Consider the following 22,478-nt stretch of genomic DNA (forward strand, 5'->3'; position numbering starts at 1 on the left):
TAAAAAGTGTGAATATGGTCAAAGAGAAACTTTACCTTTGACAAAGATGGAAATGATTGACCCTCCATATGAAGCTCACAGTTTCTCCAGCCTTTTGGGCAGAGATAATAACCACTAGAAATGCAGTTTTCATGGAGAGGTTCAGAAGTGAATAGGTTGCTAATGGTTCAAAGTGTGAATTCATCAAAGCATTGAGAACTAACTTTAAGTCCCTGTTGGGAGTAGAGTGTGTAACATTTGGGAAGAGGTCTAATAGCTCCTTGATAAATCTCAACGTTGCAGAGTAAGCCAATACCGAGAAGGTTTGTACGGGAGAATGGAACGCTGTGATGGCAGCTATGTGAATTTTAATGAAACTCAAAGGCAGGCCTTCTTTCTTCAGAATTAATCAACAGGAGACAAACTATGGTGAGTACACTAGTGGTAAAACCTTTTCTATTTCTGAAAATAAGGTAAATTTTTCTGGTAGTAGACCTTGAGCTGCAGCAGGTTCAGGTCAAGTCTACAAAGGACATTCTCCAAGTCCTGTGTGAGAAAACTGGGTGTCAGTGGAAGACAGATGGCTGGTTGGGAGGTCAGGCAAAGAAAGTGAGGAAACCAAATGCGTCTTGGCCAGATTGGTGCATTCAAGATGACTGTGGCTTTGTCCTGCTTGATTTTGTATTATAAGAACCTGAGAATCAGCAGCAGCAAAGGAAGTTCATATAAGAGATTCTTCGCCCAGGAGAGGAGAAAGGTGTCCCAAGCTTCTCCTGAAATAGAACTACACCCATTTCCAATTGGCTTAGGTGGGAAAAAGATTTTTGGAAATCCCCAGGGAAGAAATCTGCTTGAGTATGGATTTGTTTAGTTCCCACTTGTGATCTTGAGTGAAGTGCCTGCTGAGGTTGTCAGCTGTGGTGTTTCGGAGACCACATAGGTTGACTGCCAAGATCAGGATATCGTGGACTATGCACTAGTTCCATAGTCTCATGACCTCTGTGAAGAGAGTAGGGGCTCTTGCTCCCCCTTGCGAATTCATATATTACATGCTTGCCCTCTTGTCTGTCATGTGGATGGATTGTCTTTGGATCCTGGGTAGAAAGCGTACATAGGCATACCTGACAACTCTGAGTTCCAGAACATTGATATGCAATGTGGACTCTTGGGTAGTCCATCTACCCTGGATAGTGTGGTCCTGGAGATGAGCTTCGCGTCCAGGGAGGAACACACAGGAAACTCTTGTACGAGCGGTGGTTGAATGGGACCCCCAAATACGCTTTGTCCAGATTCTTCCACCATTTGATGGAAACCAGAATATGACAGGGTTAGAGAGCAGCTTGTTTAGACTGTCCCCGTTAGGTTGTATACACTGACCTGAACCAGGCTTGCAAGGAATGGAGGTGCAGATGAGCATGCAGCATGACAAAGGTACACACTGCCCTGTGCCCAAGATGTTGCAATCATAATCTGGCAGTGACTTGAGGACTGATCAGAAGGTGCACCATCAGAAGTGACACACTGAGGAACCTGCCATTTGGAGAGAAGTTCTGGCAGTGGTGGGGTCAAGAATGGCCCCTATAAACTCTATCCTTTGTATTGGTAGGAGGGAGGACTTCATGAAGCTTAGCTGGAGACCAAGACTGTTGAATAGTCGTAACCCTGAAAACTACCAATTGGACATCTGTGTAGAAGCATCCCTTGATAAGCCAGTCGTCGAGGCAAGGGAAGACCATTACTCCCCACTGATGAAGTTGTGCAGCCACCATTTCCATGACTTTTGTAAACATCCTGGAGCAGTAGCTACTCTGAAAGAAAGGACATGATACTAGTAGTGGTTCTGCCTCACCATGAAGTGAAGACATTTCTTGTGAGATGGATGTATCGCAATATGAAAATACATTTTCTAACAGTCAAGGTCACAAAGCAGTCCCCTGGTACAGAGATGGAATGATGGCTGAGTCACCATCTTTAATTTCTATACCTGGACAAAGGTATTCTGCATCTGTAGATCTAAAATCAGTTGCCATTTGCCTTTCTTTTTTGGTAACCAAGTCGTCCTTGGAACAAAGCCCTCTTCTCTTGTGTTGAGTGGGAACTGGTTCCATTGCTCCTAAACAGAGAAGGAACTGAACCTCTTGTTTCAGAAGAGGTTTGTGAGAGGGGTCCCTGAAAAGCGACAGGGAAGCGGGTGGAAAGGGGGCATGGAGCAGAAATGAATGGTGTATCCTGAAGTTATAACCTCCAAAACCATCGGTTGGAGGTAATCTGCTCTCATGAGGTATGGAAATGGATAACAGAATCCCCATAATGTGGAAAGTTTGATGGGGTAAGATGGTGCAGCAACAGGTCTGGATCACAGGAGTATTCATTCTGCTCGCAACAGAAAGTCAAAAGGAACGTTTGGCCTTTGTCAACTGCTGACTCAAGATTGCTGTAGCAGATGAAGATCTTCTCTTTTGAAAGCTGGGCTTTTTTCTGTTGGTTCTGATGGTCTATGGAAAGTGGAGAACTTAAATGAATGTGATCTGCACCATCTGATATAGAGTAAACCTTTTATTTGCAGGGGGACATATGCCCAGCAAATGAAGATGAGCTCTGGATTCCTTCAAAATATGCAGCAAATCGTCTGTGGTGTCCCTGAATAACTTTAGACCATTGAAAAGGAGGTCCCTTACCATGTTGTGGATGTCACATGGAAATCCTGAGAATTGGGGCCATGATACCTTGTACATTACTAAAGCTGTAGCAGTAGAAAGAGCTTCTGTATAAGCCACCAGAGAAGCTTGGAGGGCTGTTCTAGCCAAGAGCTGCCCTTCTGCAATGATGGCTTGAAACTGTTCTTGTGGTAGATGTTCAGTAAGAGCTAATCATTGTGTAATTAATGTGATTGTATTTTTCCAGAATCGCCTGTGCCCAAAAAGGTCACAGGGAGTAGTCTTTGAATGTTATTGCCCATGACTGAAGAACTCAGCGGAGGTGGAGTAGGGGTGGGGGCACGGGAAATAAAAACTTCCATCCCCCAGCTGGAACATAATACCTTTTGTTTGGTCTTTTAGTTGTTGGGGGTGGGGGAGCAGTAGCAGGAGTCTGCCAGATGGACGGGTAGGTTCTATAAAATACTCGACTTATAGGGAGGGCTCCCCGTGCTGATGACAATGTATGCAATATGTCAACCAACTTGTGCTGTATCTTCTGCACTACTTCTAATAGGAACTATCAGGTCTTGAAACTGTCTGAAATAGTAAACATGAGATGAGAGCTTTATTCAGAGAGAAAGAAGAAATATTAGACTGTGGAGTAGCTTTCTTGTCAGTTCTCCATTCCTGGTACTTGAATGTGTCATCCTGTCTTGGAGATTGTTGAGGAGGACCAGAAGCCCTCCACACAGCTAAAGCTGTCATCCATGCTCTCATCCTAATTACTGCAACATCTCTCTCTCTGGCCTTGAAAAAATGCAGTCTTGCCCTACTGATATCCATTCAGAAGGCTGGTTAAAGACATATTAAGGGCCTGTTGCTTTGATCATGTCACCCTTCTCTTTGAATCTCTCCAGTGGCTCCCCCTGTTCATTCACACCAAACCTAAGCTTCTTGTCTTCATTTTCAAGGGTCTTCAGAGCCTATTCTCACGCTACTACCTATGATCTCTCATTCAGTATTGAAATGTTGACTCCTGCCTCTAGTCAGCAACTACCTCCACTGGCCACTTACTACATCTTCAGACTTTGTGCTTTCTTCCATACTGCACTTCACTCTTGGAGGAGCTCCCTGTAAATATCCGAAAAGCTACCTCATTATCCTCCTTCAAACTCTCCTTTGACATGATGCCTACAAAAAATGTAAGTTAGTTGGTTGATGTGTAGAACCCACTGCCTATCAGGCTGACCAATGTGGTACCATTGTGTTCTTGTACTTGCCAGTCTGTCTCTCTGTATCCATTTGATATCTCATCTTATACTTAGACGCCACAATACTGTATACTTAGGCTCTTCAAGGCAGGGACAGTCTTTGTTTTGTGTCTGTATGGCACCTAGCACAATGGAGTCCTGGTCCAGGACTAGTGCTCCTAGGCATATGGTAATAAATATTTTTTTTAATTAACCACTTAGAATTACAACTTTCAGACAAACTACATTTCAGAACACTGTTTAGCAGAGGATAGCATTGTCCCATTTCAGTAATTTTAATTCCCACAAAAACAAGCACATCTACCCAAACACACTGCAGGAAAATTTAAGCATCATGCTGATTAAAGGCCACTTCCAATCCTCACTGAAATTAATGAAAGTCTTTCAGTTGATTTCAATGGGCACTGGATAAGGCCCTGAGTGCTCTTAAATGAGCCGACGACTGAGCCAGTGCTAACTCGATAAAATTTAACAAGCTTGTTGTCTAGTTTTGCTACTCTAAGCTGATAAGAAAGACTGTTGATATGCAGCCATATTTTAGCGATCAAATGTTGAGAAAAATCAAGTTATATGAAATCTGAGCAGAAAGGTCATACTTAAAAGATTAACTATGTTCTATAACTCAGTATTTAACTGTTCCCTAGATATATACTGCAAATATTGAGGTGAATTTGTATAAGGGAAAAGTAAAAAATTTAAGAGAAGTGCCTGTATTTTAATGTTACTTAGTCTAAGTCTACAACAGTAGGGATAGAGGATCTAACTTTAGCTGCTGAATTTTTAAATTTTATTTGTAAATATTTATGATTTTGATTCAGTAAAGATTATTAACTGTGCCCAGGAAGTAAATATGTATATTTTTATACTTTAGGCAGTACGTTTTTCAATAATAAGGAGGAATATTGAGATTACACCACTCAGTAGCAACAGAAAATGTTTTTATCAAAAGAAAATGCAGGAGGGAATCAATTTTTCATGGCTACATTGCTATCAGCATCAGTGGGGCTATAGAAATATAGCTTTATGGGAAAATGCAACACCATTCTAGCTTATGTTTACCATTTCCCCTATATGCTTATAAGAGTCTAAAGCAGAACGGCACCAATTAGCAGAATCAGCTAATTCCATATAATCTATGCTTTTAAAAACAGATTATGTGCAATTGTTGACATTTGATAATCAGATGGTTAGGACATATAGGCGATTTAGAACTATATTTCTAGTTTTTTCCACTAAACGTAAAGTTAAGATTAGCTAGAATTTTTATATCAGATTCCCAGTTATCTGTGTACCTGGGAGGATCCCAAGCTTTCAAAAGCACTGCACAGATTTGAGGTAATGTCTGTACTATGATATGCATGAAATATTATTTCTTTTAAGTTTGATAAATGTATGATCATTAAAGTACCAGTGTCCTGTAAATGGATGTCTCTGGAAGTAATAAAATGATAGTATGTCTCTAATTATATTATGTTCTTACTGGATTAAAGGAATATATGCAATCATTCTTTTCAATAAATTGGGTAAATCTAGTAAAACCAAGATGTCAGACGAGGTCTATACTGCAAACTTACATCAGTATAACTGCATTACTCAGGGGCGTGGATTTTTCACATCCCTGAGCGACACAGTTATACCGACCTAACCCCTGGTGTAGACAGCGCTAAGTTGACAGGAGGGCTTCTCCCATCGACATAGCTACTGCCTCTTGCGGAGGTCGATTAACTCTGCCTACGGAAACAGCTCTCCTATCGGCAAAGTAGTCTTCAGTGAAGTGCTACAGTGGAGCAGCTGCATAAGTGCTGCTACACTGCTACAGTGTTTTAAGCATATACCTGCCCTCTGTTTCCTACAAAGATAAACAATAGACATTAACCCCAAGGGAAATAACGGATTATCATAACAGGGAGATAAACGGGGATGACAATGGAAGTTTAAGAATTTCGGTACTACTGTGCTGAACATACTGACAACTGGATTTCTTGAAGAAGTCAACTGGATAATTTGCAGCTAGCATTGCAGTGGATAACTGGAGTATGTATTAAGATTACTCGAACCTTAACTGGAAAAATCAATCATTGCTTATCACCTGACAGTGAATCAATACATTTTACGCAAAAGTACTCAAACAGCTTAAAATGCAAGTGTCAGAGGAATTCAGTTATATCAATTTCCCAGAAGAATCAGCAGTACAATCATGGATCCAGAGGTCTCAGCAGCAGCATTTCAACTGCAAGCAGTGGTGTCTATGATAAAACATTTTCCCAATCTGCCATGTTGAAGAACCAAGTTAAGAATCCTCAACCCATGCAAAATTACAGAGTGATACATATATAAGAACAAATTCAGAGCATTTAAATCAGAACCATAGACACTTGGGAAATGAAAAGAGTATTAAAAGGGAGAGAAAACACGTTAAGAAATATACTTTACGGAAATATACTGGCAGGGGGATGACTTAGATAACCTAACAGCTCTTTTTCCACCTCTAATTTGTACGTTTCTATGAGCTTCACATAATTGCAAAGACTGAAAACTTGCTTAACATGAAGTAGAGATTTCAACTACTTGCTGCAACTGCTGTTCACAATACTACTATAAGTGCTCCGTGGCACAAAAGCTAGAGATGCAGGGGGTGAGATGGAGAGGCAGGAGTTGGTGAGGTCTGTCGTTGTTTCAAGAAAGCATCTGCGTTGAGGGTTTGCAGAGACAGTTATAAAGATTGCGGTAGCTGGGAAACCAAGGAAAAAAGGTCTTATAATATTCATTTCACCACATGGGCCACTCTTAAGGAGGTTTGTCATCCTTTCTGAAGTACTGTATCTCCTGCTCACATTCTCATAGAAATTTTTACATAGAAATATATTCATGTAACAATACTTATGTATGAAATATTCATATCAAATTTTCAGAGAGAAAATGGAGAATTAAGTGAAATGAATATCAACCAATATAATGTCACAAAAAGCTGGGCTGAAGAAAGCTATCTTGGAGTTGTACTAGTGACAGAACTTCAGCAAAAGTAATTTTATGATAGCCTGTAATTCTCTGCTAATAAACTATCAAATCGTGGTAGTGGCCTGCCACCCCAGAGTCTGTGTAGATTTCAGTCACGTGAAAAAGCTGTTTACATTTTTGCTAAAACACCATGCGAACAAACTTCTGTGAAAATGAAGTTTTCCAACAATTTTGCAAGTCAACCTCTCTCCACAATTCTAGTTCTCAGTTCTGTTTAAAACTTTATTTGTAAAAAAAAATCATGTATAGGTAATAATTAATGCAGAAAAACACAGCTAGATCCAGAACCAGATTTGTCTATGACAGGAGGAGATTTCTGAACTGTCAGCGAAAAATTGCTGCATACTGCAGCACATGAAGTCCATACTGATATAGTTGCTAATTAAAATTGCTGCAGGACTGCACATCAGACCTATATAGGAATGTGTTTGGCTATATACCTTTGGGATAGTGAACTGGAGCAAAGGCAGCAGGTAGTTTATTTACAAAGCGAGTTAAAGCAGGATTTGAAAAGCATGGAATCGGTAGAGAAAGGTGTATCTTTAAACATGCCTCCATTTCCCCAAATTAAAAATCTCCTATTTTCCTCCATTGTCTGTAGCCTTAGCATCACATTCGACCATAAACTGTTACCCTACCTCATCATCTACATCTGACAATCATCACCTCTACACATCCCTGCCTTAGCTCCACCTCTGCTGAAATTTTCATCCATGCCACTTAGCTCCTATCATACTGACTTTTTCGTATGGTCTTCATTAGTGCCTGCTCACTCAATGCAGAATGCTGCTGCTTCTCTCTTACACACCTAGGAAGTGGAACCATGCCCCACCCTGCCTCTGGTCTCCACCTACACCAGAACTAGAGCTCTCCATTATCTTCCAACGTTTTGTGACAAACTCTCAGGCCAGGGAAGATGAATATATATAGGGGCAGGAAGGCAAAAACGAAAGCCAGCAAATGCTACTTTCAGAGTAGCAGCCGTGTTAGTCTGTATTCGCAAAAAGAAAAGGAGTACCCGTGGCACCTTAGAGACTAACAAATTTATTAGAGCATAAGCTTTCGTGAGCTACAGCTCACTTCATCGATGCATTTGGTGGAAAAAGCAGAGGAGAGATTTATATACACACACACAGAGAACATGAAACAATGGGTTTATCATACACACTGTAAGGAGAGTGATCACTTAAGATAAGCCCGAGAACATGAAACAATGGGTTTATCATACACACTGTAAGGAGAGTGATCACTTAAGATAAGCCAATGGGCTTATCTTAAGTGATCACTCTCCTTACAGTGTGTATGATAAACCCATTGTTTCATGTTCTCTGTGTGTGTGTATATAAATCTCTCCTCTGCTTTTTCCACCAAATGCATCCGATGAAGTGAGCTGTAGCTCACGAAAGCTTATGCTCTAATAAATTTGTTAGTCTCTAAGCTGCCACGGGTACTCCTTTTCTTTTTGCAAATGCTACTATAATCACTACAAGAGGCATATGTTTACATCCAAAGCAATCTGTGCCAGCAGTGACAAAGATCTTCCTGAGAAAGTGGAGTCAAGCAGAAACTCTGCATTTCACAATTTCTTCCCTTCCACTGGTGGCATAAAGCCAGGTTTGATTGTTTCTCTGGTTTCATGCCCTGCACTGAAGTATCAGTCATCAGTTGGAACCAAACACAGCCCTCAAAGCCTGACTGCTTAACAAATGATTGAGGTGTAGCATTTGGCTTCAAGTTGGAAGGAAAGTTGTCCCTGGTCCCACCAGAATACTCTCATCATGTATTATTCACATCTATAAGCAGTTTTGGGATACAGCGTGGATGAAAGACTCAGGCAAAGCTGGTTTATACTGTAGAGAAGGGGAAGAAAATTGTAAAGCCTTTTTAGTAAGCTCTTTGGGAGAGGGACTGCATTATTATGTCTGTACAGAACTGAGCATGAAGTGGTCTTGATCCTTACTGGGGGCTCTGGCTGCTACTGAAATGCAAGTAGTAATAGTGAATAGTTTTGTCTAATAAATACTCTCTGGTTACTTGAGATATTCTCATTATTGCTTCCCTAGGATATACAAATTGGCTAGTTTTAACCTCAACTGCAATGGACCTGACAAAATGGAGCCCACATTTCAAAAGACTGGTGCACTCTGTTTTCAGACAATCAGCTATATGAATATTCTTTCCATCATCGCCAATTCTCAGCTTTTGTACAATTCTGCCCACTGCTAAAGAACTGTGGAAAAATCAAGGTTCTATCCGTCATTTTCAGACCTCCACATTACCACTAGATATTGTCAAAATGGGGGCCACTACTGAAAAAATAGGAACAGGATTGTGTAGGGTGGGCAGATGGGAAGATTTAAAGAAGAACCACAACAAACAGTCCTTGCTGTTTTGCAGAACACTGTAGTCTCCTGTTGTACAGTAACTGTACTTACAGCTGCCTGCTTTGTGAAGTGGCACCGAGTCCCACTCTGGTGGTGGAGAATCTTTTTCCCCTTCTGAACTGCTGGTATTGCCTAATTCCTGTCCAGAGCCACTGGGGAGAAATTTTGCTAGTGCTGATGGCCTGCTGTCCATTAACTTATTGTTTGGACCTGTACAAAAAAAACAGAGCAAGCCATAGCCATTAAGAGATGCACTTCTTTCTCCCAGTGCAGAGATCTAGAAGCTAGAACTCTAAAAACTGAAAAATTAAGAAACCATTCGTGTAATTTAACAAAAATCCTCCCAATCCCAAAATATTTGTTTAAGAACAACTGGTATATTGTACCTCTTGTTTTCGGGAGGTTTCTTGATTTGGACCCATTTGTCAGCATGTGCTGAAGAGACATCTTGGATGAAAAGGTTTTGCGCTGTTTGTTTTCCAGTGGGGGATTATATGGTAACTCCAAGGAACTAAAGTGAAAACATGAACACAAATTTATTCTATGTTGCTGGGTGTTGCAGAAGAGTTTCACTTATATACACACCGTGTAGTTTTGTTGCTGGGTGTTGAAGAGTTTTACTTATATACACACACCGTGTAGTTTTATACAAGTCTGGTCTTCTCTGACTTGCCTCATTACTCCCCTGACTTTAGTCCATCCTGACTGCAGCTGCCAAGATCATCTATTCCTGTTGCTCTAAGTCTCCTCTTCTCTTTAAATTTCTGCATTGGCCTTCCTTGTTTATGTCAGGCTTCTCCTCCCATTCAAAGTTCTCCATAACTAACTCTGCCTTTGTCTACATCTCTGTCCTCATCTCCTCCTAAACCCCATTGCACAAATCCCTGGGTGCCTCATCACCGCATCTGTCTCCTGCTCCAAACTCCATCTCTATACATGTTATGCTGCTGCCCCATATACCTATAATGGCCTCTAAACTAACCCACAACTTCAAGAACCCACTGATTTTTTTCACACTGCAGCTTTCTGATGGTATAAAACTGTCACAGCTAGGTAAGTGATGAGCTGTGATTGCCCCTCTTCCCCTCAGTTCCTTTTTCTATTCTTACTAGCTCAAACATTCCTGCCACTCCCATCATACCATTTTGACTCCCAGTAAAACATTAAAAAACAACAAAACTATTGCAACCAATAGCAAGCTCATTTGCCTGTATATTTTGTTGTTAATCTCCAATCATTCTGACTGCAAGCTCTTCAGGACAGGGGGAGTCTCACCCAACACAATCCTCAGTATGGCCTTTGGATGCGGTCATAACGTATTTATTAATAAATACCTGTCTATAATTTGGAAAGCAAACAAAATATGATCATGGTAAAAGAAAGAGGGGAGACTACGTTTAGAAGCATTTTCAGAAGTAGTCTGAAGGAAATCAGTCTATACACTCACTCCAGATTTCTGCTAGTCTAGTATTTGACACTTCCCCCGGGGGGACACATAAATTAACATTCTGCATTCCATCTATTATGCAATCCAGAGGCGTGGCATTTGGGATTTTATAAAACTCCTCAGTCAGCAGTGTCAGAAAGAAATGGGTGTAGTAAGACTAAACCTCTCTGTCAGCACAGATGATGCAGAGGCACAATAAAAATCAGTCTAGCACCAGACAAGAGGAAGAAGTAGCAGTTGCCTTCCCAGATCACTGATCTGAGAATCTGATCCATAAATTATAAGCAGGGCCCTACCAAATTCACAGTGTTGAAAAAATGTGTTCCAGGCTGTGAAATATGATCTCCCCTGTGAAATCTGGCACCCAGCTGCGGGTTCCTGCACTGTGCAGGGCTCCAGTGCTAGTCCTGGCCCAGGATTCAGACTTGCTCTTCCCCTGCAGGGGCTGCTTTGACCCACCTCTGGGATCCCCCAGGCTGTAGGAAGCTCCATGACTCCAGTTATCAATCACCCCTCCCCTTTCCCCCTTCCCTGTGCAAGCAAGCTGCAGCTGGAGCTCTCTCTCTCTCTCTCTCTCTCTCTCTCTCTCTCACACACACACACACACACACACTCCCTCCTCCAGCTGTCTCGCATCCCACCCTGCGCAGGGAAGCTGTGGCTCCAACTGTGACACCCCTACTCACCCCTCTCCACTGGGGCAGGAGACTGCTGGGAAAAAAGGACCTATGGTAACCCTCCCCCTCCCTTTCTTCCTCCTCCCCCATAACACTCACTTCTGCGCTGCTTTGGTGATGGTACTGGCTTTAGAGATTGGCATCCAGCCAGCAGCCCTGCTCCGAAGGCAGTGCTGCCCCCCGAAGCAGGGTAGAAGTGTGCTTGGCCTCCCTACAATAGCCTTGCAACCTCCCGACCGCCTTTTGTGTTGGGACCCCAGTTACAACACCATGAAATTTCAGATGTAAACATCTGAAAGTGTGAAACTTGCCAATTTAAAAAAAACCCTGGCTGTGAAATTGTCCAAAATGGACCATGAATTTGGTAGGGCCATAATTATAACACTCAACAGGAAAAATTCTGTAACTATAATTCCACCGAGAGTATCTGATATCAACCACAGGCATGAACGGTGTACTTTATTACGTAGTTGCAATACTTGATGGAATGTTGGCCATATCTGTTTTTCTACATGAAGTTTATTACCAAAAAGTGTCACATTATTGCAGTTGATTCACTGCTCAAGATTTAGCATGCATCTCAATGATGCACAGCATTCCTGTCAGATGATTCCTTACATTTATAAAACAGATATTCTCAACAACAGGAAGGAAGACAATTAAGGTTAGCCGCTGCTACAGGTGGATTTTTCGGAGCAGGCTGGCAGCCCAAAGACTTGAAGACCACAGAAAGCTCCACCTTCATATTTCCCCTTCAAGCATAAAGCCTTCCTAACTAGGAGGAGATCCTTATAATTATGCTCACCTTGATTTCACATCTGCTGGAATTTCTTTCTTGATATTTGATAGTTTTTTCCCTCTCTGTTTTATTTGGAATATTTCACTTTCATGCTTTTCTGGCATGGCTTGTTTTCCCTTTTGCTTTTCTGGTTCCTACAGAAGCCAACACACAGTAACATAGAAAACAATAAGAACAATAACTGAAGGATCCTGCTTCAATAAAAACCAGAGAGAGAAAACGGCATCAGCAATTGTGAGCAATTTGCATAATGGATGATAACATTTCAACACTCAATAGTGACCATCCCCCTCCTTTCCTAAAGTGAATTTAATGCCTATCAAAAGGTGGGTGGCCTTCCTAGAGGATTTCAGTCTCTACTTATCCACAGAAATAGTATAGGATGGGCAGCAGTAGTGCAAACTTCCTCAGATTACCCTACTTATGTGCTTCAAACCTGATTTTTGGGGGCCATTCTAGGAACATGAGGGTAGCTCCAACTCCAGGTTCATTCAGACCTTTGGTAAGACTGTTAAAAAGGATGCTGGTTATGGACTTTGGACAGAGATGGACACTCAGTTTGTATAGGTCACTGATCAGTCATCAGAGGATGGTAACTTTCTGTCATTGATGACCTGGGTTGCATTTGACAGACAACCAAAAACTGAAATGGTTCCATATCTCAACTAGATAGGATGCTTTTAAGCAAAGAAATAGCAAGTTCAAGCAACTTCACCATTTGAGTTATTTCCCCTCTCTCATTTTCCAGAGCCTCTCTGCTTTATGATTAAGGTGATAAAATTACACTGTCAAATTAATGACTAACCATCTTGCAAAGCAAAACTGATCAAACCTAAATATTTTAACATGTATTTAACTAGTTTTGCTTTCAAAACAGCAAGATTCTAGCTGCAATAAATTCATCATATTAAAAACATGCTCAAAATTTGACTTTCTATTCTCCCCAATTAGTTTTATTTTGATTTCACAATGCATGTTTTGAGACAAAACCATTATCATGACCATTTGACAAATACACCAGTGGTTGAGATGCTGCAGTTGATTACCTAGCATCATTTGGCCCCTGTGGAGTGAAACAAAGTAATGATGCAAGCATGTTCTAATTCTCTTTTCTATAAAGGAAGAATCCCTTTATTTCTCAGAGAGATTTGGAAATAGGCTGCTTATTAGTATTCTTGGTATCAGTGAACACAGTATAAATAGCAGCTCCCACTATAAATGAATGTGTGTCAAAAGCAAAGCCATGCTTTCTACTTAGGTGAGCCATTAGGTATTGAGAAGTTCTGTACCTCTTTCAGGAGTGGTTCTGTGTCTGGATTGGAGGTTTCTGTGGTGGTTGAAGAACTGTCATCATCTGCCAAAGAATCTTTCAGCTCATCCTCCTGTGGCTTTCCCTTTCCTCTTCTCTCCTTTTCCTCCCTCTTCTTCTGTGGTTTAGATTTGCGCTGAAATGGTTTCCCTTTCCCTAGAAGATAAGGGCAGCTCCAGATTATTAGCAGCTGTGCTCCAAGACTGGGAGCGTTTTGAACCACTTTGTGCACTGAAAAACAATCTATCACTAAACCTCCCACACCAGCTGCAGCTTTAGTTCCAGAAGAATTGGACTACTGTAGCATTTTCATCTTCTCTCTCATACGGTGGTTAAAAGTGCAACTTCAGACTTTTGCTGATATATCTTTATACCACTTCACTTCATCTATACAAGTCATGTCAAACCTAAAGAACTCTGACCAATACTAACATTCATACGTTTATTCCCCCAGATCCTATCAACATTACCCACCTTCTATAGACACTGGCCACTTAGACATAATAGTTCTCCTTTGTGACTCGTTGCTACTATGTGACTGGAATTCTGTTTGAGTTGCTTAACTTTTAATATTAGAATTTCACCATGTAAGATTGATTTTGACATCAATCTCTTTAGAAATCACTATGAAAGTTTTAGTACCTTAACAGACAAATGAGAAATGGAACTGCTCTACAGACTTCAGTTGTTCATTTTTCGTGTTTGAGAACGGCAGTAATTTGATGGAGAGTATTTACAAATATTACAAGGTTTTTATGAGAGGATCTAACAAGTATGCCAGGGGACACAGATTAAACAATCTATCTGTCTTCAGCATATTTTGTTCTCTCTGAGTTGCATTATTTTAATACTTAAAACTAAATTTTATGTCCTACATTTTAAGCCCTAAAATTTTGGATGTTACAACAAAACATAAAAACAGGAAAAATGTATTAAAAAAATCCATAGACTTATCTATAAAGTTGGTTGCAACAGTTAAGATCATCCACCAGTCTCTACAACAAATCTATATATAAACAGGAGCTAATTATATTTAAATATATTTATTTCTTTTTTGGTTTCTCTCAATTTCAGGTTGAAGATGCCTGAGCTCAGGGAAATTTACTGGGGGGATAGGTTCAAAGGAGCATCATCTACAGATCTATCAAAATCCTGCCAGAACTCTAGGTAGACAAAATACTATGGTATGTCTTGGACTCTTGGGAAAGGGAAATGAGTTAACATCATAAAGAGCATAAATATGGAGCAACTTGAGCAACAGGTGTGGGTTTGTTTGTTTGGTTTTTAAACACCTTCATCTTGATCCATAGGCTTTTCTCACCATTACCTCTAATTATTCCCTTACTAATTTCTGCCAGCCATCCACTACAATACCATTTAATAAGATCTTCCTCAGATGTTGGCTTTAAGACTAAATGCATTCACTTATAAGCCATATTGCCTACACACCGCTGTTTTGTTTTTAATACTTTGAGAGAAGACCAAATTCAGCTCTACTGTAAATGGGTGTAATTTCCATTGAGATTTGTGTCTGCTTATGTTGGAACTGAATCTGGTTCATAATGGTTGTTGCCATACGTAATTGTGTAAAACTTTTTGGAATAAAAGTTATAGGAAAGATACTACACAAAATAAGGTTCTGACCCTGAAGACACTTAGTTGCGAAGATAGCCCCATTGTGCAAAGCTGTACTCTCACAGTCTGTACCTATAAACTAAACTTTTATTTTTCTGGGTATAAGTTAAAAATCAACATTGCATAAATTCATTTTCAATCCACATATGGTCTGAGAAGCTATTGCTCCTAACATGTTCTTCAGCATTAAACTGTAAAATAGTTAGTAGACACCTTCAGGAAATATATTAAAACATTTTTGCAAACCTAATGATTGACTTCTCCTTCTAGATCTGGCTATTTATTATCACAATTGAGAAGGTTGTAAAAAACCACGAAGTTACACATCAAGCAAGGTTCATTCTAGCAATTCCAACAATGGTTGGAAGAAAACAGTCTACTTAAAAAAAATTACATTTCTCTCAGGAAATTTCCCCCGCCTCTTGTTAAGATTGAAGAAAAAATTCTCATTCCGATGAAGTGAGCTGTAGCTCACGAAAGCTTATGCTCTAATAAATTTGTTAGTCTCTAAGGTGCCACAAGTACTCCTTTTCTTTTTGCGAATACAGACTAACACGGCTGCTACTCTGAAACCTACCATTTTTTAGTTATGTCTGTACACAAAATTTTGTCAAAGGCACAAACTAAAAAAAAGACACATTTTAAATGTATTTTGATGCCTAAAGATCCATATAGGTGCTTCTGAAAATTCAACTAGGTAGCTAACTGCATATTTAGGCACCTGAATACCGTTACAAGCCTGGCTCACATCATCAGTGTCTCCTGTTCAGGAAAACATTAATGTAAAAAAATAGAAAAGTTGGTAGGGGAACTAAAGATCAGGTGTATACGAAACCACCTTGAACTTTTGTTTTTTTTAAAAGCAGATTTCAAGATGACTGTGCTTCTTTAACAGATGTAACAAGTAAATAGAGATTTCATTAGTTAACATACAAGAGACCTTGTTAAATGGGTAATTTAAGAGCTAGGTCAAATTTGGCCCAAAATTTAGGTTTGTAAAGACACACACACTTATCAAACCTTAGAGCAATTGATTTAAGACTTAACAAACCTTAGATGACTTGAAATATTTTCATGAAATGAAAAAATGTTGAACGTAAACAATACTTTAACAAAAATAACCCTTGTACTGTTTGCTTCATTGTGTTAGGGCACAAGAATTTGAAACTGGGAAAGTCTATTCACCAGATAAATGTTTAAAAATTCCATTCATTTTTATAGTAAGGTATTAGTAGGGTAGGTAAGTATGCAGTAGCTACGTCGGTCCTAGGATATTAGAAAGCTAATATCTTTTATTGGACCAATTTCTTATGGCTTATCCACTAACATCCCCTTTTTGTCCTATGACAGGTTTCAGAGTAGCAGCCGTGTTAGTCTGTATTCGCAAAAAGAAAAGCAGTACTTGTGGCACCTTAGAGACTAACAAATTTATTAGAGCATAAGCTTTCGTGAGCTACAGCTCACTACATCGGATGCATTTGGTGGAAAAAAACAGAGGGGAGATTTATATACACACACAGAGAACATGAAACAATGGGTTTATCATACACACTGTAAGGAGAGTGATCACTTAAGATAAGCCATCACCAGCAGCGGGGGGGGGGGGGGGGGGGGGGGGAGGGGGAAGGAGGAAAACCTTTCATGGTGACAAGCAAGGTAGGCTAATTCCAGCAGTTAACAAGAATATCTGAGGAACAGTGGGGGGTGGGGTGGGAGGGAGAAATAGTTTTACTTTGTGTAATGACTCATCCATTCCCAGTCTCTATTCAAGCCTAAGTTAATTGTATCCAGTTTGCAAATTAATTCCAATTCAGCAGTCTCTCGTTGGAGTCTGTTTTTGAAGCTTTTTTGTTGAAGGATAGCTACTCTTAGGTCTGTAATCGAGTGACCAGAGAGATTGAAGTGTTCTCCAACTGGTTTTTGAATGTTATAATTCTTGACATCTGATTTGTGTCCATTCATTCTTTTACGTAGAGACTGTCCAGTTTGACCAATGTACATGGCAGAGGGGCATTGCTGGCACATGATGGCATATATCACATTGGTAGATGCGCAGGTGAACGAGCCTCTGATAGTGTGGCTGATGTGATTAGGCCCTATGATGGTATCCCCTGAATAGATATGTGGACAGAGTTGGCAACGAGCTTTTTTGCAAGGATAGGTTCCTGGGTTAGTGGTTCTGTTGTGTGGTGTGTGGTTGCTGGTGAGTATTTGCTTCAGACTGGGGGGCTCTCTGTTAGCAAGGACTGGCCTGTCTCCCAAGATCTGTGAGAGTGATAGGTCGTCCTTCAGGATAGGTTGTAGATCCTTGATGATGCGTTGGAGAGGTTTTAGTTGGGGGCTGAAGGTGATGGCTAGTGGCGTTCTGTTATATTCTTTGTTGGGCCTGTCCTGTAGTAGGTGACTTCTGGGTACTCTTCTGGCTCTGTCAATCTGTTTCTTCACTTCAGCAGGTGGGTATTGTAGTTGTAGGAATGCATGATAGAGATCTTGTAGGTGTTTGTCTCTGTCTGAGGAGTTGGAGCAAATGCGGTTATATCGTAGAGCTTGGCTGTAGACAATGGATCAAGTGGTATGATCTGGATTAAAGCTAGAGGCATGTAGGTAGGAAAAGCGGTCAGTAGGTTTCCGATATAGGGTGGTGTTTATGTGACCATGCTGGAATTAGCCTACCTTGCTTGTCACTATGAAAGGTTTTCCTCCTTTCCCCCCCCCTGCTGCTGGTGATGGCTTATCTTAAGTGATCACTCTCCTTACAGTGTGTATGATAAACCCATTGTTTCATGTTCTCTGTGTGTGTATATAAATCTCCCCTCTGTTTTTTCCACCAAATGCATCCAATGAAGTGAGCTGTAGCTCACGAAAGCTTATGCTCTAATAAATTTGTTAGTCTCTAAGGTGCCACAAGTACTCCTTTCCTTTTTGTCCTGTGACTGCAGAGATGTTAACAGGCCACTATCTTGAATGGTCCCTTACACTATATAAGTAACAACTACTTATGCTAAACAATCTGTTCAACTTTGCATTTTTGCTGTGAAGTTGGGAGTTCCTTTCCCAGACCTGAAGAAAAGCTCTGTGTGGCTCGAAAGCTTGTCTCTCTCACCAACAGAAGCTGGTACAATAAAAGATATTACCTCACCTACCTTATCTCTCTAGGATAAGTAAGGAAATTTGTTTAATACACATTTTCACTCTGATAATGCTCTCTAACATACTGTAAGGCACCTATAAAAGTCTGATTTCTCTACAATGAGACTAATTTCTCTAGTTGGATTTTTTTTCATATTAGGAACACATTCTGGATACAACAGTATTTAATCAATCCTACATAAAACATTTGAACAAAATCAAACATTCAAAAAGTTGCTTTCAAAATGCATCTTTCACACTAAAAAACCCAGTGAACTGTTAAAAAAAAATATATCAGGATTTCCCAAAGCAACACGTTTTCATGGGTGCTAACAAATCAGAATCTAGTCCTATCAACCTGAAGTGTCTGTTCTAACATTCCTAAGTTTTCACATACAGAAAAGTTCTATAATTTTAGGTGATAAAATTTCTCTTGGGTATACCTCTCGAAATTATACTTATGACAAATAAATTCCTGTATTTTTGCTTGTGCAATTTCATGCAACAATCAGACAAGATCCTGATAGTTCACAAACAAACTTCAGACTTCAAGAGTGTACTATCATTGAAGAACTAGTTTATAGACTGAGAAAAAGCTGCCACAAGACTTTACAGAAGTGATACTTCTTAGCTAGATACCAAAGCACAAATTTTATTTCATAACAGGCTGATTATACAAACATTTGGGTACATGCATAGTTACATGTACAACTGCTTGAAGAATCGGGCCCCAATTTTTTTAAATCCAAGTCCTAATGGATGAAGCAAATATCTCAATAAAGACATTTTTTTAAAAAGTGTATGAGAGGGAGATTGGAAATGGACAAGTTCTATCATGTATTGCACTGAGCTTTTATCATTCAAACTGTATAACTCAAAACTGTATAGTGAATATTAGTTTTGTGTAGACTTTTCTACGGATGAAGGGCTTTTTATATATTTGATGGTTTGGGAAGATGAAAATAATAAAACTGCTTGTCCGAAAGCAAAGAAAGAAAAAAAAAAGCATCCAATATAGTCTCACTCCCAAGCAGAAATGACAAAGGCTACTAAAGGGATGCTTTTTATAGAAGTATGGACTTATCTGAAGGTATTTAGAATTAGGAAAAAGTTACAAGAGAAAAAAAATGGACATTCATTAGGATGAATAATGATTCATTAGGACTTAACGTGAAATGTTCTAACTTCATTTAGACTTCTGCTGAAACTTTTAGACAACAAACTAGCAAGTGATTACACAGTGCATACTGCTTGAAAAATGGGTAAATAAAAACTTTATAACTGGCACTTGCAATATTTAGGAACAGCTATTTTCATCCTAAATATGTTAAGATAATCTTCCAACATACAAATTGCTGAGAATTGTTCCAACCAGAAATCAGATATGAAAATGGTAGTTAAGTCATACTAGCCATTCATTTGTTAAAAGACAACACTTTTGTTTCCAAGTCTTAAGAAATAAAAATAATAGTCTCCATAGTTCCACTAGACCATGATACTGCTGAAATCCTAGATGCACCTCATTCATAAGCATAGCCAACACTTTGCATCCATCAGGAATATTTAATACCATCTGTCCATAACAATGTTGTGTTACTATGCTGTATTTTTTAATCATTACAATACAAGTTAAAATTGCTTTATCTGTTGTAATTACACAGTCATTTTTAGGTTTCTAACCGTATCCTCTGATCTCTTCCCCAATCTACATCCATCTCTAATGAATTTTATATAATGTGTATGAAAGGCATCAGCAATATTCCATGTAAACCATACTGCCTAAATGAGTTGGCCGCCCCCCCCCCCCCCCGAAAAACAACCAAAACCAAACCAAACCACTAAAAAGCACACTAGATTTAAATTTGTAACTAGGCTGACCCATCAGAGATGGGTGTGTTAGACAACTGGTTAATTAGAAAACCATTTTGGACTATCAGTGTAATCAAAAGCTACACAAACAAAATATTTATAGCATAAGGATAAATTTCTATTAATAATCTCAAAATTTGTTTTGAAAATTGTCTAAACTGAACACACATGATGTATGTATTTCAAGAGGATCTGAGAAATCAAAAGGTGCACATATAAACAACTCTACAGGCACCCTAGCTTCATACAAAGATTAACACACTTCATTAAAAAAAAAATCAAGCAAGTACCATTTATTAACTTGTTGACCTCCTAACATCAAGAATTTTCAGTCACAACTGCAAGTGCTTGGCATGAAGAATTCCATACTGACAATATTATATTGATTCACTATGCTCCACTTTTCAGTTTTCATAATAAACTAGGGCAACCATCCCCCTTTCCCAAAACTAACTGGAGGCTAAAAGGACTGAAGCCAGAAGAACAGTAATTTAAAAAGATTTCTAAATATATACACTTCGGTTTTCAGTAAAAACCTATTTCATATAAAACTTGCAAAAGAAATGTATCCAATGTTGAATGGACAATTCCACTGTTATCAAGAGACAGAAAGGAAGTGTATGAATTCTACTCAGGATCATGCATGACGCTCTGATACAGCAGAGAAGTTAGTAGCTTACAACACTATGAAACTATAACCTTTACGTTTACTGGTTCAAATCTCATTCCTTAGCTGTCATAATGTGTCACCCATTTCATTAAGTAAAGCAGAGTTGTATTACCTTTGTTTTTTGTTACTGGAGATGGGGGCTGCTCTGTAAACACATCTGGGGAAGGGGATTCTGGATGGTCAAACTCTTTGTCCATAGTTTCTATCAGACCAGTGATATCTGAATCCTCTGAACTGTGCCTTGTGTTGCTGGTACATTCGGGGTGTGAAGGGTTAAGAAGTGGTGATTGTGGCAAAGAACTTTCAGTCTGTTGCTCTTGTTGCTGAGGCACTGTTGGTGTTGGCTGTTGTGAATGCTGCTCTAAGAGAACTTGAGCATGTTGCTGGTTTGTTTGCTGGTTCTGCTTTGCCCCCCTGGATCTTCTGCCTGCTGGGTGATTCTGAGCTGTAGCACCTGAATCCAGGATAAGGGGACCTCCTCTGTTAGATGACTGCATAGAAGCTGTCTGTAGGGAAGTCCTGCTAGCAACATTTGAATTGTTTTTAGATTTGACATTTTCAATATCAGCTGAATTTCTATTGCTGTGCAGATGTGCTGTTGGATTGCATTGCTTATGACTTCCTGCAGTGGATCGTGATGAGGAACCACCTGCTCCATAGATTCCTCTGGAGGAACTGTGATTAGAGTCCGATCCAAGTGCATTCAAGCTGGAAGAAGAGCAAGTGTGTTCAAATATACAGTAAGCATATATTCCTCTACATAAAAAGAGTTATTACATCAATTAGTAATCCTGAACTACACAGTTCTTGGCTTATTTATCACAGAAATGTAACATGAAAACTCCCTTAAAGCTCAACTGACAAGTCAGTAATACTTAATATCCCTTATTCACTTGCTTATTTACATTTGTGGACTAATCACCGCAACACCACATAGTACATGTGAGAAGGAATACTGGTGTGGGGAGTTTGTTTTTCAAATAAAGCCCTAGGAGGCCAGGGGTAGTCTATTTTTTGTGAAAGTATTGTCAATGTCTAGACTCCAGAGAAATATTTTTCACATTGCAACAACAACAACAAGTAGTAAATAAAAAGATTTCACAATCCATTCAGAAGTATCTGGCGGTCCAGATTTGGTCCGCGGTCTGCCTATTGATTACCTCTGCCCTAGGCAGAGAGCCTTAAGCAGAGACACTTTTGCCCCAGTCTGTTGCATTATACACTTTCTGTTTTTCTAACAGGTAGTATGTAATTTACTATATTGATTTTCACAAAAAAGTAGGAATTCCTCCACCCTTCCCACATTATTTGGATGCCCTCTTAAGTTATTGCTGCATTACCAGTCCCTTTTGTTAGAAGGGAGACCTTGATGAGTCTCCTGTACTAGGAGAAATGTTCCTTTCCAAGTGGCCTTATTCATATGTGTACTTACTTTCCGTCAGATGAAATTCCAACTATTCTCCTGAGATCAAATGGCCTTCCCATATCAAAGGGAGGGTTTGATGCCTCAAAGGACAGGCGCCTCCTGAATGGCTCCCAAATTCCTTGAGCATCTAAATAGGCTGTTCCAATTACCAAGAGAAAGAGTACACTATAGGGAACAGAAGTAAAAAAAAACATTAAATTTGTTGTCGTCGTTTTAGGGCTGATAA

General features: G+C 39.7%; 1 protein-coding gene across 4 annotated transcripts in view; it reads right to left on the bottom strand.

The window, feature by feature from the left end:
* Positions 1–22,478, bottom strand: part of TMEM131 (transmembrane protein 131) — a 185,955-nt gene that overhangs the window by 9,809 nt on the left and 153,668 nt on the right. For 3 of the 4 annotated variants that reach the window (XM_043490813.1, XM_043490845.1, XM_043490912.1), the window contains exons 30-36: positions 22,259–22,417; positions 20,939–21,534; positions 13,504–13,679; positions 12,221–12,348; positions 9,678–9,802; positions 9,343–9,501; positions 6,458–6,620 (exon numbers count right to left, since the gene is read on the bottom strand). In XM_043490813.1, coding sequence (XP_043346748.1) covers positions 6,458–6,620; positions 9,343–9,501; positions 9,678–9,802; positions 12,221–12,348; positions 13,504–13,679; positions 20,939–21,534; positions 22,259–22,417 — 1,506 coding nt within the window. The remainder of the gene's footprint in view (positions 1–6,457; positions 6,621–9,342; positions 9,502–9,677; positions 9,803–12,220; positions 12,349–13,503; positions 13,680–20,938; positions 21,535–22,258; positions 22,418–22,478) is intronic. The other variant, XM_043490874.1, reaches the window with a different exon arrangement.

Source organism: Dermochelys coriacea, chromosome 1, assembly GCF_009764565.3.
Source record: "Dermochelys coriacea isolate rDerCor1 chromosome 1, rDerCor1.pri.v4, whole genome shotgun sequence".
NCBI classification, from domain to species: domain Eukaryota; kingdom Metazoa; phylum Chordata; order Testudines; family Dermochelyidae; genus Dermochelys; species Dermochelys coriacea.